The sequence below is a fragment of the Lachancea thermotolerans genome, assembly GCF_000142805.1.
Source record: "Lachancea thermotolerans CBS 6340 chromosome F complete sequence".
Classification (NCBI taxonomy): domain Eukaryota; kingdom Fungi; phylum Ascomycota; class Saccharomycetes; order Saccharomycetales; family Saccharomycetaceae; genus Lachancea; species Lachancea thermotolerans.
Window position 1 is genome coordinate 1,240,697 of NC_013082.1, and position 12,721 is coordinate 1,253,417.

At 51.3% G+C, this 12,721-nt stretch overlaps 7 protein-coding genes across 7 annotated transcripts; 4 read left to right on the forward strand and 3 right to left on the reverse strand.

The window, feature by feature from the left end:
- Positions 1–36: 36 nt before the first annotated feature.
- Positions 37–1,650, forward strand: CIN10 (Cin10p; the record flags this gene model as incomplete). The annotated part of the gene is made up of 1 exon (XM_002554798.1): positions 37–1,650. The coding sequence occupies one exon, from the start codon at positions 37–39 to the stop codon at positions 1,648–1,650; it is 1,614 nt and encodes a 537-aa protein (XP_002554844.1).
- Positions 1,651–1,670: 20 nt separating this feature from the next.
- Positions 1,671–3,521, reverse strand: MUS81 (Mus81p; the record flags this gene model as incomplete). Its single annotated transcript, XM_002554799.1, has 1 exon — positions 1,671–3,521. One exon carries the CDS (start codon positions 3,519–3,521, stop codon positions 1,671–1,673), a length of 1,851 nt encoding a protein of 616 aa, XP_002554845.1.
- Positions 3,522–3,882: 361 nt separating this feature from the next.
- On the reverse strand, positions 3,883–6,411 carry EFT1 (elongation factor 2; the record flags this gene model as incomplete). The annotated part of the gene is made up of 1 exon (XM_002554800.1): positions 3,883–6,411. The coding sequence occupies one exon, from the start codon at positions 6,409–6,411 to the stop codon at positions 3,883–3,885; it is 2,529 nt and encodes an 842-aa protein (XP_002554846.1).
- Positions 6,412–7,197: 786 nt separating this feature from the next.
- On the reverse strand, positions 7,198–8,862 carry VPS17 (retromer subunit VPS17; the record flags this gene model as incomplete). Its single annotated transcript, XM_002554801.1, has 1 exon — positions 7,198–8,862. One exon carries the CDS (start codon positions 8,860–8,862, stop codon positions 7,198–7,200), a length of 1,665 nt encoding a protein of 554 aa, XP_002554847.1.
- Positions 8,863–9,051: 189 nt separating this feature from the next.
- On the forward strand, positions 9,052–9,790 carry KLTH0F15224g (putative haloacid dehalogenase-like hydrolase; the record flags this gene model as incomplete). The annotated part of the gene is made up of 2 exons (XM_002554802.1): positions 9,052–9,160; positions 9,231–9,790. 2 exons carry the CDS (start codon positions 9,052–9,054, stop codon positions 9,788–9,790), a joined length of 669 nt encoding a protein of 222 aa, XP_002554848.1.
- A 328-nt stretch (positions 9,791–10,118) lies between these two features.
- On the forward strand, positions 10,119–10,883 carry KLTH0F15246g (KLTH0F15246p; the record flags this gene model as incomplete). Its single annotated transcript, XM_002554803.1, has 1 exon — positions 10,119–10,883. One exon carries the CDS (start codon positions 10,119–10,121, stop codon positions 10,881–10,883), a length of 765 nt encoding a protein of 254 aa, XP_002554849.1.
- Positions 10,884–11,032: 149 nt separating this feature from the next.
- Positions 11,033–11,884, forward strand: ATO3 (putative ammonium permease ATO3; the record flags this gene model as incomplete). The annotated part of the gene is made up of 1 exon (XM_002554804.1): positions 11,033–11,884. One exon carries the CDS (start codon positions 11,033–11,035, stop codon positions 11,882–11,884), a length of 852 nt encoding a protein of 283 aa, XP_002554850.1.
- Positions 11,885–12,721: the final 837 nt, after the last annotated feature.

Here is a 12,721-nt window from a genome sequence, read left to right on the forward strand (position 1 = left end):
GAATTGCTGACACAGCTTGAATCACAAGAGCAAAGAATGGCAACAGAAGGTCCTAGTAGTACTGAGGATGATGAAGTGTACTCTGACCTCTATTCTGCTTATTCCCAGCTGACTGATACGACGGCCAAAGACATAGACCATCGGCGATACCCTTTGAATTGCAAGACCGTAAAGATTTATTTAGTAGCTTCAATTGGCGGGCTTCTCTTCGGGTATGATACTGGTGTAATCGCTGGGGTATTGCTGGGACTGAGGCCTCAGGACCTTGGGCTTGACAATTTAGGTGATTTCAATAAAGAGCTTATTACGGGCATTACAGGCATTGGTTCCGTTCTCGGGTCTATTGTGGCATTTCCAACTGCTGATTATCTGGGGCGCAAAATCGCCCTTGCGCTATGTTCGATAATTTTCTGCATTTCGGCTGTCATAATGGCTCTCTCCACCAGCCTTTTTACCCTAGTTACCGGCCGTCTCGTTGTGGGCGTTGCAGTAGGTATTGCAGCGCAATGCGTACCTGTGTATCTAAGTGAAGTATCGCCAAGCTCCGTAAGGGGATCTGTGATGACAATTAACTCTAGTGCAATAACAGGAGGACAACTTATTGCATGTGTGGTTGCCTGGATACTGAGCGGGAAACCTCATTCTTGGAGATATTTATTTGGGCTGAGCGCCATTCCGGCAATTGTGTTAATGTGCCTCCTAAAGTTTATCCCGGAGTCCCCAAGGTGGCTGCTCCTTGGTGACAAGCCCCAGTTAGCGCGGGAAGCACTCGAGGTCATATATGCAGATGCCTCGGATCTGGAGATATCCAACAAGCTACTCAAAATGGTTCGCGATTTGACCAAGCTGCGATGCTACCAGGACGAAAGCCAGCCTTTTATTAGTAGAGCGCCAGGTATTAACAAAAGGCTCAGCTCAAACTCGTCGCTAGATTATGCTTCGCATGCACGGAGTATTCCACCTAGTAATAGGAGTGTTCAGAGACCCGTCTCTTCAAAAAAACACAAAATGGAACCTCGGACGCGCCGAGCACTTTTTGTGGGGTGTATTCTGATGTTTTTCCAGCAGGCCACTGGATTTAATGCCTTTATTTACTACTCGCCAGTCATCCTCGCCCGAATAGGTGTCAGCAACCCTCTTTTGCCTGCAATTGCTATTGCAGCTGTCAATTTCATTTTCACAGGCGTTGCAATGCAGGCAGTTGACCGTTGGGGTCGGAGAAATACACTCCTGTACACAATTTGGATAATGGCTTTGGGTTTAATTGTGGGTAGCGTAGGGCTGCAATACGGCAATCCAGCCCTCTTTCTAGCATCCCTTCTGGTATACGTAGCTGGCTATGCGTCCGGTTTAGGGTCTATTCCATGGCTGAGTGTCGAATTTTTACCGCTTAATCAGCGGTCATTAGGTGCCTCTGTTATCGCTTGCACGAATTGGCTCACCAACTTTGGCATTTCAATATCGTTTCTTTCTACAATGACCTTTGTTGGCAGTCAAGCAAGTATGCTTATATTCGCAGCAATAACCACAGTATCTTGGCTATTTGTATGTTTTTGTTATCCGGAAGTCAAGGGTCTTTCTCTTGAAGAGATCGGTCAAATATTTGAGGAGGGCGTCGACATTCATTACGTTTACAGAAAGTATCACTAAGTAGCATATTATATAGAGCATCAAAGCCGGCCAAAGGTTTTCCATAAAGTTTCAGACAATGCCTTGCCCACTTTTCTTGTACCGGGCTCATTTTTCAGTGCATCTGCTATTAAACTTTTTGCATATTCTTCGGACTTGCATTTACGATATGCTTCAAGCAAAATCTTGAGAGTAGGGAACTTAGACTGAATGGAGATAGCCTTTTCCAGGGAAACACCTTTGTTGACCATCAGAGCTCTTAAGTATAACTCCTTTACTGTCATCAAAGACTTCTTTTCCATTATTTCTTGGAAGCAATCAAACCTTTGACAACACTCAAGCAGCCCAGTACGTTCAAACTGTTTACGAAATAAATCCAAGGAATTGCGATAGTCATCTTGATTTTTAAGTTCTCTTGGGCTTAGAACAAGAATGGAAATTTGAGCATAGTAATTTTTGATTACCTCCGTCATGTTCAGTAGCCACGCAACTGTATCATCGGAGTTCTTAGTACGTTTGACATGAAAATCATTGTAAATCACAGTGATCCAGACTGCGGTGCGTATAGCCTCCGCCATTCGAATGGCAGTATCGCTTGTTGTCTCCTCAACCAAATAGTATATGTTCTTGCAACCTGTTTTTTTTAATCTGTTTTTTTGTTCAACAAACCTGTTGTCCATTATACTCATGGCGAAATCATCTAGCCTTTTCCTTTCAAGCATAAAATTCAAAACGCATTCTCTTTTGGTGACTTTGTGTTTTGCAATCCAAACCATGTCACTAAGCGAAAGCGATCGTACTTCAACTGCAACACCTTTTTCTTTCAACTGATTTGCAAAAAATTCACGGTCACCTTTTGATTTGACTTCACGATGGTCAATTATCAAAATTATATCATATGTTGCGGGATCCCAAAGCTCATAACTGATGTCATTCCATCTAGCCCTTATAATGTTGTCGCTTGTTCCTCGCAGCGGACTCCGGCTTCTCGGGTTTGGAATGTCATCTGGTGGTAGCAATAGTGGGTTGCCAGACAAGGAGTGTGTTTTGAAAGCAAGTGTCGAAGGTTCTGGGGTCTTCTGGGGGTCTTGTGATAAACTAAGACCTTTTGAAGCCGGAAGCCTTGCGGATTCTATAAGCTCACTGTAATCGGCAGTTACTTCGCCTTCGTTCGATTCGTCTTGTTGTTGCGCTTCTAGAGCTGATGGCCTGAACCTCCTTTGATATGTTTCTTCATCCTCAAAAATGATGCCATCAGTGCGCTTTAAAGTGTGGGCCATTTCTTCACCTTCTTTTGTTAGCAAATATCGTTTAGGCCTACCTTCTTCCACAACTAGCTCACGAGCGAGAAGAGTCTTGATGGCCGACCATCCACTATGAAAGTCCCTGGTGGATGGATTCGGCAGGAAGCTATGGTCACAGTATTTGTGAGCTACCGACACTATCTCGTTCTTGGAAGATCCAACTCGAGGCGGATTACTTTCAAGAAGCCCTAGCAAGATGGCATATGCTCCTGATCGCCGCTTAGGCACATATCTTCTTTTTTTCTTAGGGCTTCCACTTTCGGGAGATTCACCTCCCTGAGTTCGTATTTTGATCCTTTTCCTACTCTCGAGGTTCTCAGTTTGTAAAACAGGATCTTCAGGAAAATTGAAGCCGGTCTCCTTGCAGTACTTGGCTAAATAATCCTTCAAAATATTCTTGATCCTATTTCCAATTCCTTTAACCGCAAGAAGGCCATTAGGATGGACAATTGGAAGCTCATATGATCGCAAGTTCTCAAGCGCCTTCACATAAACGGTTGCCAGCTTATCACTTTTAAGTGAGACGCTAGCCACCTCTTTCTCTAGCCATTCCACGTAAAGAGGTTTGAGATCTGTAGGAAGAGACATTAAATTAGAACAGACCAATTTCAGGCCGCTTTGGCGCTTGTAAAGCCATCAATTTCTCGACTCAAAAGTTAAAAACAGATTTGAATAAAACCTAACAAAAGTTAACAAACTTCATAACCAAGTTTGTATTATGTAATATACACTCTTTAGGTGATCGACAATAACAAAAGGCACGCCGTGTCAATAAAAACTCAATAACACTTTGATATAAACAGGTCTTTTTAAATATTGTAATCCTTTATTTCACATATACTTAGATGAGGGACAAAAATCTACAAACATTACTAGAGATGGAATTGACATTAGAAATATAAAAATCCGCAATGTTTCCGAACGACTAAATTGCATAACACTGGGCTTCTTACAACTTGTCGTAGTACTCTTGCCAGCCTGGGACTTCCTCCTTCATACCGTGTCTCTTACGGGCAGCAGCAACAATCTCACCAGCCTTGGAAGATGGGTCCAATGGGTCAGCACTCAAAGTGGCCCAGTGGTCGAACACCATCTGTGGGAAAGCTTGACCACCAGTGGCTTGTCTCAATTGACCAGTGAAACCGAAAGACTCGTTAACTGGCAAGTAAGCCTTGACAGTGAACAATGGAGTACCAGGTCTTTGCTCCTCAGAGACGACTTGACCTCTCTTCTTGTTCAAGACGGAGTAGATACCACCGACGGCTTGCTCTGGACATTGAATCTCGACCAAGAAGACAGGCTCCTGGATCTTTGGCTCGGCCAACAAGAAACCGGCGTAAGTGGCTCTTCTCATGGTTGGGATGATTTGACCACCACCTCTGTGAATAGCATCAGCGTGCAGGGTAACATCCAAGATGTTAACTCTGACGGAACGCATTTGCTCACCGAAGATAGGACCCTCCTTAGAAGCCCACTGGAAGGCGGCGACAACAGAGTCCTTGATTTCGTGCAGGTATTGAACAGCCTTAGTCTGGTCAACGACAACGTTTGGACCGTTACCGTCTGGACCGAAACACCAGATCTTTCTGGCGTCAGTGACATCCCAGCCGTACTCGTCAGCCATAACTCTAGCACGGGCCTTGAAGTCATCTCTTGGGTTGATCTTACCGTCCTCAATGGCCAGAGAGCACTCCTCGTCCATTGGCTCGGCCTTCAAGTAAATTCTGTTGTGCTTGTTTGGAGATTTGGATAGAGCGACTTGAGAAGACTCACCCTCAACAGTCTCTCTGTAAGCAACGACAGGAGGAGAGATCTTCAATGGAATACCAGCGTGGTCGTTCTCCAAGTCGGACAAACAGATTTCCAAGTGCAACTCACCAGTACCGGCGACAATGTGCTCACCAGACTCAGACATGTAACACAAGACACATGGGTCAGACTTAGACAGTCTCTTTAGACCTTCGACCAGCTTTGGCAAGTCGTTGGCGTTCTTGACCTCGACGGCGACTTGCACAACTGGAGAGACAGAGAACTTCATGACCTTCATGTTGTGAGCGGACTCGTAGGTGGTCAAAGTACCGGTCTTCAGCAAGAACTGGTCGATACCGACTAGACCGACAATGTTACCAGCTGGACAGTCGTCGATTGGCTCGACGAATCTACCCATCATCAGGACAACTCTCTGGACAGCCTTCAAGAACAAGTCGTCCTTCTTACCTGGAACGTAGTTTGGACCTTGAATTCTGATCTTTTGACCGGACTTAACAGTACCGGCGAAAACTCTACCGAAAGCGTAGAATCTACCCTTGTCCGAGGTAGGAACCATCTTGGAGACGTACAACATCAAGTCAGAGGTTGGGTCACAGTTCTTGATGGCAACACAAGCTGGGTCGTCGGAAGGACCTTCGTACAATTGCTCAGCTCTGTAGTTTTGGGCAGTGACTGGGGATGGCAAGTGCATGACAATCATTTCCAACAAAGCGTCCGCAGCTGGCAAGAACTTTCTCATAACGACCTTCAACAAGGCCTTACCCTCCAAGTCCTTCTCGTCACCCTTCAAGTTGATCTCCAACTTCTCCAACAAGACTGGGATCTCGTCCTTCTTGAAGTTCATGATGGCAGCGAACAGTCTGAAGATAGGGTCCAAGACGAACATGTTGAAAGCTCTCTCCAATGGCTTGCCATCGGCGTCAACCTCCTTGTTAGTCCACTTCTTGGTCTTTGGGTTAAAGTAAGAGTCACCCCACAATCTGTCCATCATCTTTTGTCTGTCGACACCGAACTTCTTGGAGTATCTGTTGGCGAACTGACGGATGGTGAAAGCCCAACCGTGCAAACCGGAACCGAAGGCAACGGTACCCTGTTGTGGGAAGACTTGAACGTCACCCAAAACCTCGTCGGCGTAGGTGGAGACGATGACGTTGACGGACTCAACGGTTCTGGAGAAAGACTGGTACAAGTCCTCCTTGGTGACTTGCAGCTCCAACAAAGCTCTGTCGACCTTGTTGATGACAACAACAGGCTTGATTCTCTCACCCAAAGCTTGTCTCAGGACAGTCTCGGTCTGGACACAGACACCCTCGACGGTGTCGACGACGACCAAAGCACCGTCAGTGACACGCAAAGCGGCGGTGACTTCGGAAGAGAAGTCAACGTGACCTGGCGAGTCGATCAAGTTGATCAAGAAAGAGTTACCGATGGTCTTCTGCTTGATGTCCTTGACATCGTCCTCAGTCATCTCAGAGTACAAAGAGATAGCGGTGGACTTGATGGTGATACCTCTCTCCTGCTCATCCTTTCTGGTGTCGGTGAAACGAGCTTCACCGGCCTTGGCGGCAGAGATGATACCGGCTCTTTGAACCAAAGAGTCAGTCAAAGTCGACTTACCGTGGTCGACGTGTGCAATAACCGACATGTTACGCACATTGGTAACCTTGTCCATCAAGGACCGCATCTGGTCAACAGTGAAAGCAACCATGGCTGTTGATTTATTTCTTGAGGCTTAGCGACTGGAGACTCTAGTGTTCAAGCACAACAACCTTGTGAAGGATCTAAAATCTTTTAAACAAAATATCCTACCGGGCCTGGTACGTCCAGGAGATGACCTTTAAAAACCATTCCCTGAAAAAATTGCGTGGCCAGCGTTGCATGTTGGAAAGGCGTAAAAAATTTTCAAGAAATTTCCCTATAGGGAAATCTCCGTACTTGCGTATCTAAGCGCGCACATAAGCTCTTCGCGCGAACATTTCAGACCAATCCGGACTATCACCTACGCCGGGCCAACTAGAGAGCCTGTGGCCTCCCACTACAGCGACCCGTTCTCCAGCAGGGTAAATATGAGGACAGGTGCCCAAAAACAGGAGATCAGGCCATCCAAGGATCCCAGTGTATACACAGATCGTTATGAAGACTTTAGGCATCCTTGGACGGGTTCGGGCGCCTCTACTCGGAGCCCGTCTGCGGAAAGCGGCTCGGCGATGAGCTAGTGATGAGGTAACTGTATACGAAACGCACGTTCCTACTCCTGTACGGCTGCCAATGATGAGAGCACGTGGCAGAAGTGCATGGTGAGGGAAAGATGCGCGGGCTGGCACAAACACGGGTTTGTCCGAGAGAGTAGCTGGATATCTTGGAGCTCGTGATTCGCCGCCGCTTGCAGGCAGCGTGCTGCAACTTAGCGCCTGCGGTCACTCGTTCCTTTGTCATTCGGTACGAAGAAGTGAGTCTTTGCATGCATATGTTTCCAGATAGGCAGGGAAGCGGCTTAGAAGCTGCTTGTTCCGAGAAGGGATGCGGCGCTCCGCGCGTCAAGCGCGTGCTGGTCTTCTGGATGCGTGTCGTGTACGTCGCGTGTGTCTGACTCGAGGCTTGCGTCAAACTCGGTGCGCAACACGGAAGGCTCGAACGCACGTGACCTTGGGTCACTTGTCCAGCTATCGCCCTGAGCAGTCTGGGATGGGCTCACACCGCTCGCGCTCAGGCGCGCACCGCGTCCCAGCCTCGAGAGCCCGCCGGCCTCGTCTGCGGCTCGTACGTCTGCCCGGATACGTTCCAGCAGAGACAGCTTCTTGCGCTCGTATTCAATCTTTCGGAGAGTGTATTCTTTTATGCTTGTCTGCAACTGGTGGTCGCACCATTCAAGCCATCTCTGTTTCTCCAGTAGCATATTGGCTGTGACGCGGCGTAGCTTAAGGGTGAGCGTGTGCTCGGCGGTAGTGGCAGCCTTCAGAGCGCGGATGGCCTCGTCTACTTTGAGCGGGCTCACATCGCGCCTAGCGCGCAGCTTGCGAGCCTGCTCTTGTCGAGAGCTAGACGTCTGCTGCGCCTGCAGAAGATCACGCATTAGGAAGTGGCGGTTGGTGAGGGCTTCTTTGACTGAGTAGGTTTCCTGAACCAGCCATTCGAGTCCGTCGTAGAGCGTGGCAATGTCGAGGGTCGCCATCACGCTATCGATGTCGCCGACTGCGGAGAGGGTCTTGCCGAACTTGTTGTAGAATTTGCTATGGGACTGAGACTGGTCCATGCAGAGCTCCTTGAAGCCTTGTCCAATCGAATTCTCATCGTGGGACAGTGATTTGCGCAGTTTGCACAGCTTGAGCAGCTTTGTCTGGATATCCTGGCTTAGATGATGGACAGACTTGACAAGCGGCCGAAACTCGGCGAGTTCGAGGCACTCATCGAAGGGAGGCGCCAGCTGCTTTAGGGTTTTGCGTTTCAGCCCCGAGAGGGGCAGCTTAGTCTTGCCAACGGGCGTGTAAGTGTCAAAGTCGCTCTCGATGAAAAAGGCCAGCTCTTCGCTTCGCAGAATGAAGGGGTCGACCGCAATGCGATCGAACCACTCCTGCATGTTGCTCACGGTCTTGCAGTAGTCCTCGGAGTTGCTGATCCCATAGTTGGTACTTGGTGATGGTAGCGCAGGCACGAAAGTCCCAGAGATTAACCCATACAGGAACTTACGCAAGTTCCGAAATTCGGTAAAGGTCTTTTTCAAGCTGCGATGCTGCTGCTTGCGAAACGTTGGGAGGTTGGTGGAGACATCGAACTTGACGGTGGGGTTCTCCTTTTTGTTGGTGAAAGAGCCCACACGCTCCAGGCCGGTAACTTTGACGACCAGCTGGAACTTGCTGCTTCTACGCTCGGGTAGCAGAGCATCGGCGCCTTCGGCAGCGGCCGCAGTTGTAGAGGCCTCTGGAAAGTCGCCTGGTGGGTTCCCATGCTGCGCTGTTGTCATGCCTTGCTCTGGCTCAGGTTGTGCGCCTGCATGCGAATCCGTGTTGCCTTGTGTAGCCTCCTGGGCTCCTATGGAGGGGTGCGTGTCATCAGGAGCGCGCAGGTCGGGTGAGACGCTACGTTGAGGGTTTGCCTCGGGCTCCGAAAACGGATTGTTGTCTATATCGTCGTAGGGGTCGTACGCTACTGCGGACGACATCTGGCTCGGCGTATCGTCGGCGTTAAAGGCGGGTGTGCTGAGGTGCTGTGTGTCCGCGTGGCAGAGACTTTGGTTTTCGTTGACTGAACAAATTATTGGTTTGATTTCCCCTATATAAAAAAAGGCAAGATCAACGCTGCTCGATGGGCCTAACGACACGCGATCAGAGCGCGATAAGCTTCAAGAAACATGGCTCAACTGATGAAACTGCGGCCGACCGCGAAGTCACACATCGCGGTCAAGGCTATTGTGTTCGACATGGACGGGACGTTGTCAATTCCGCAGCCTTGGATGTTTGGTACGTTGAAGAGATAAGGCGAGCCGGTGCCCTGCGGGAGCAAGACACTAACGCTAAAGCAACACTACAGGCGCCATGCGTGAGGCGATAGGGCTAACAGACCCCAAGATGGACATCTTGACGTTCGTGGACCAGCTGCCCTCGAAGCAGCTGAAGGACGACGCGAACGAGCAGCTGAAGGCCGTTGAGGCCCGCGCGATGGCGGAGATGCAGCCGCAGCCCGGGCTGCTGCCGTTGCTGGAGTACCTGACGGCGCACGAGATTAGCACGAGCATCTGCACGCGGAACCTGATAAAGCCGGTGCGGCACCTGATCGCGAGCTTTGTGCCGGATGAGCACCAGCGATTCGCGCACATCCTGACGCGCGACTTCCGCCCCACAAAGCCCGACCCCGCGCCGCTGCTGCATATCTCGGAGCAGCTGGGCATCGCGCCGGAGAACATGGTCATGGTGGGAGACTCGTACGACGACGTGGAGTGCGGGGCGGCCGCTGGCGCGGGGACGATCCTGGTGCGCAGTGCTACGAACGGCGGCCTGCTGGAGTCGCGGGCCGACCTGATCGATGCGTCCGTGCATGACCTGTCGGAGATCATCGAGCTGCTGGAGCGCGGCTTCGAGAAGAAGCGGTGAGGGCGATGCGCCGTACCCCGTGCGCGCATTGCTTACATAATGTATATATCACGTGAGCTCGCGTTGCACGGCCTGCCGCAGGCTTTTCGCGTCGCGCCCTCAAACATATCATGGTAGCGCTGGCGGGGAAACGCGCCTGGCTTGACAGCTCCCGGGGCTCTTGCCCGTATCACTATACACGCGCGTCGCTCCGTGCTTTCCTCACTCTCTACGCTACTCATTCTCTACGCTACTCATTCTCTACGCTACCCATTCTCTACGCTACTCACTCTGCACGCGTCCAGCCCTCACCCGCCGTCCGCCGCATCGCGTGACTCCTCCTCGTCACATGACCTGCTCGCGCTTCGCTTCTTCACTCGTTCACCTCTTCACCCCTTCGCTTACTCGCTCGCTCCTCACCTACACCTCACACCCTCACATCCTCGCACCCCTGCGCCCCTGCCTAGGCGTTTCCCGCCCCATCACCCGCCCAAAAATGAGACCATCTCTTCCGTTTCTCCCGTCGCCCTGGCAACGCACCAGCGCGCCACGCCGAACTTCCGATAATCTCCCTGTATGCCGCTGGCCCTTGAAGAGCCCCTCACCGTCGCTGCCGCTGAAACGCCGCCGCCACCGCCGCCGTTCGAGTCTCCGCCCCCGCGCTCTGCCCACCTTCCATACCTCAGCGCTCCGCCGCTGGCGTTTGCCGCCGTCTCCATTGGGCCCCGGAACCCCGCGTGACGCCTTGCTAACGTTCTCGGCGCCCAGAACGGGCTCCGCCTGCGCTCCGCTTTTTCTCGCCCCATTGTATGCTGTGGAATGTTTTCGCCATCGAACCATAATACGCGTGCATGAAAAACACCGTGGTCAGCCACGGCGCGCCGAGGAAGTCCGATACCAGGCGGAGCAGGCTCAGTGGCGGCCGCGGGAGCTAGTACTAAGAGTAGCGTCCGCGATGGCAGAACTACGCACGAATGCAGGGACCGCGCAGACGCGACAAAGAGCCGTGGCCGGGCCAGAAGAGGAGACAGCGACAAGCAGCCGAAACGAGCGGGGGCGCGAGAAGAGTATAAAGTGGCAGGCGGCGGCGGCGGGCGATGAGCAGAGGGCGTAGAGAGCAGAGTTGCAGAAGAAGTCAGCGAGATACTCACACTCACACGCGCACGCGCAGGACTAGACTACCGGTGAAACTTCTGAACTTTTAGCACACGTTCACGCTCGCAGGCTCACACCCACACCCCACACACATACACACGCACAGACATGGTTAGCGACTCTGTATCACGCGAGATGGACCTGGAAAAGGGCCCAACACAGGCCAGCTACGAGGAGGCCGTGCCCGGCGCGCGCGGCGGCGCGCGCGGCGGGCTCGACGCCCGCGACGCGCTGAGCGGACGGCTCGTCCACGCGGTGTCCGTGGACGGCGACTTCGTCCACCTGGGCGACCGCACATACCGGCGCGCGGAGCTCGCGAACGCGTTCGCGGGCGAGCTGAACCCGGGCATCCACCCGCGCCCTCCCACGAACCTCGCGAACCCGGTGCCCCTGGGGCTCGCGTCTTTCTCGTACTGCGCTCTCGTGCTGTCGCTGCTCAACGCGCAGGTCCGCGGGGTAACGAACGGCAACATCGTCATCACCGCGAGCCTGTTCTTCGGCGGGTGCATCGAGCTGTTCGCCGGGCTGCTGTGCTACCCGATCGGCAACACGTACGCAATGACCGTGTTCGGATCGTTCGGCGGCTTCTGGATCAGCTACGGCGCGCTGGTAATGGACCAGTTCGGGATCCTGGCGTCGTACGCGGACGAACCGGAGATGATGGCGAACGCGATGGGCTTTTTCCTGGCTGGCTGGACCGTCTTCACATTCCTCATGCTCATGTGTACGCTCAAGAGTACCTGGGGCCTGTTCCTGTTGTTCTTCTTCCTTGAACTGACCTTCCTGATGTTGACCATCGGCGCTTTCGTTTCGAGCGAGAATGTCACTAAGGCGGCAGGCTATTTCGGCATCCTCAGCAGTGTATGCGGCTGGTATTCTCTGTACAGCGGTATCGCGGACCCCAGCAACAGTTATTTCCCTATCCGGGCGTACTATATGCCCAACGCCCCTACAGTCTAGCGGCGCGTTTTCTTGTTGCCGAGTTTCATATAATATACATAACACTAATCACTGGCTGCAGAGAGCCACACATCCTAAAGCTTCGTTCGCGACGCAAGAAGCCTGTCTCAGGCATTAGATCGGCGAAACAAGTTCTGTAATCAGTGTTGATTAACGTGGAATATCAACCTTGGGCATCTTAATGCGAAGAGCCAGACGCTGCAAGAGCGGCGAAGAAGGTGGTTAGGATCGCTTTCCTAAACTTCAGAATTTTAACTATTCTTTCCTTGCAGTTTTTAAATCATAAGGTGCTGCTGGTTTCTTGACGTTTTTCACGTGGATTCTTATATTAATGCTTTTGTTATGTTTATGAATATTTGAAAAATAGCCGCCAATAATTAATCGTGATTGTGACGTCGGAGGGCGATAAAAATTAAGTAAAAGAGGGCAAAGCCATCCATGAGGTCGAGCATGGATGAAGCACCAAAGCTCTTCATGCTCGCTTCAGTGAGAGGAGCTTTGTTTTCTTCAAGCCTAATGCCTTGGCAAGCAAAATTGACCGTTGGTTCCGTCGAAAGGTGTTTGCCATAACTAAGCATGCCAGTTCTTATGCCAAAATTGAAGGGAGGTAACGCACCAGATAAATGACTTCAACATACAAGCTGAAAAGTGCCCTTACCAGATCATATGTACTTACCTAGCGCCGCCGTCAGTAGCTTTTTCTCGACGATCATCAATATATATTGCTTTCAAAAAACTACCCCAAGCAGACAGCAAAGTCCTCGTAGTAGAATCAACTTACCGATCGAACCTGGGAAAGATCTACTTGAAGACCAAAGAGATATACCCTGCAAGCAA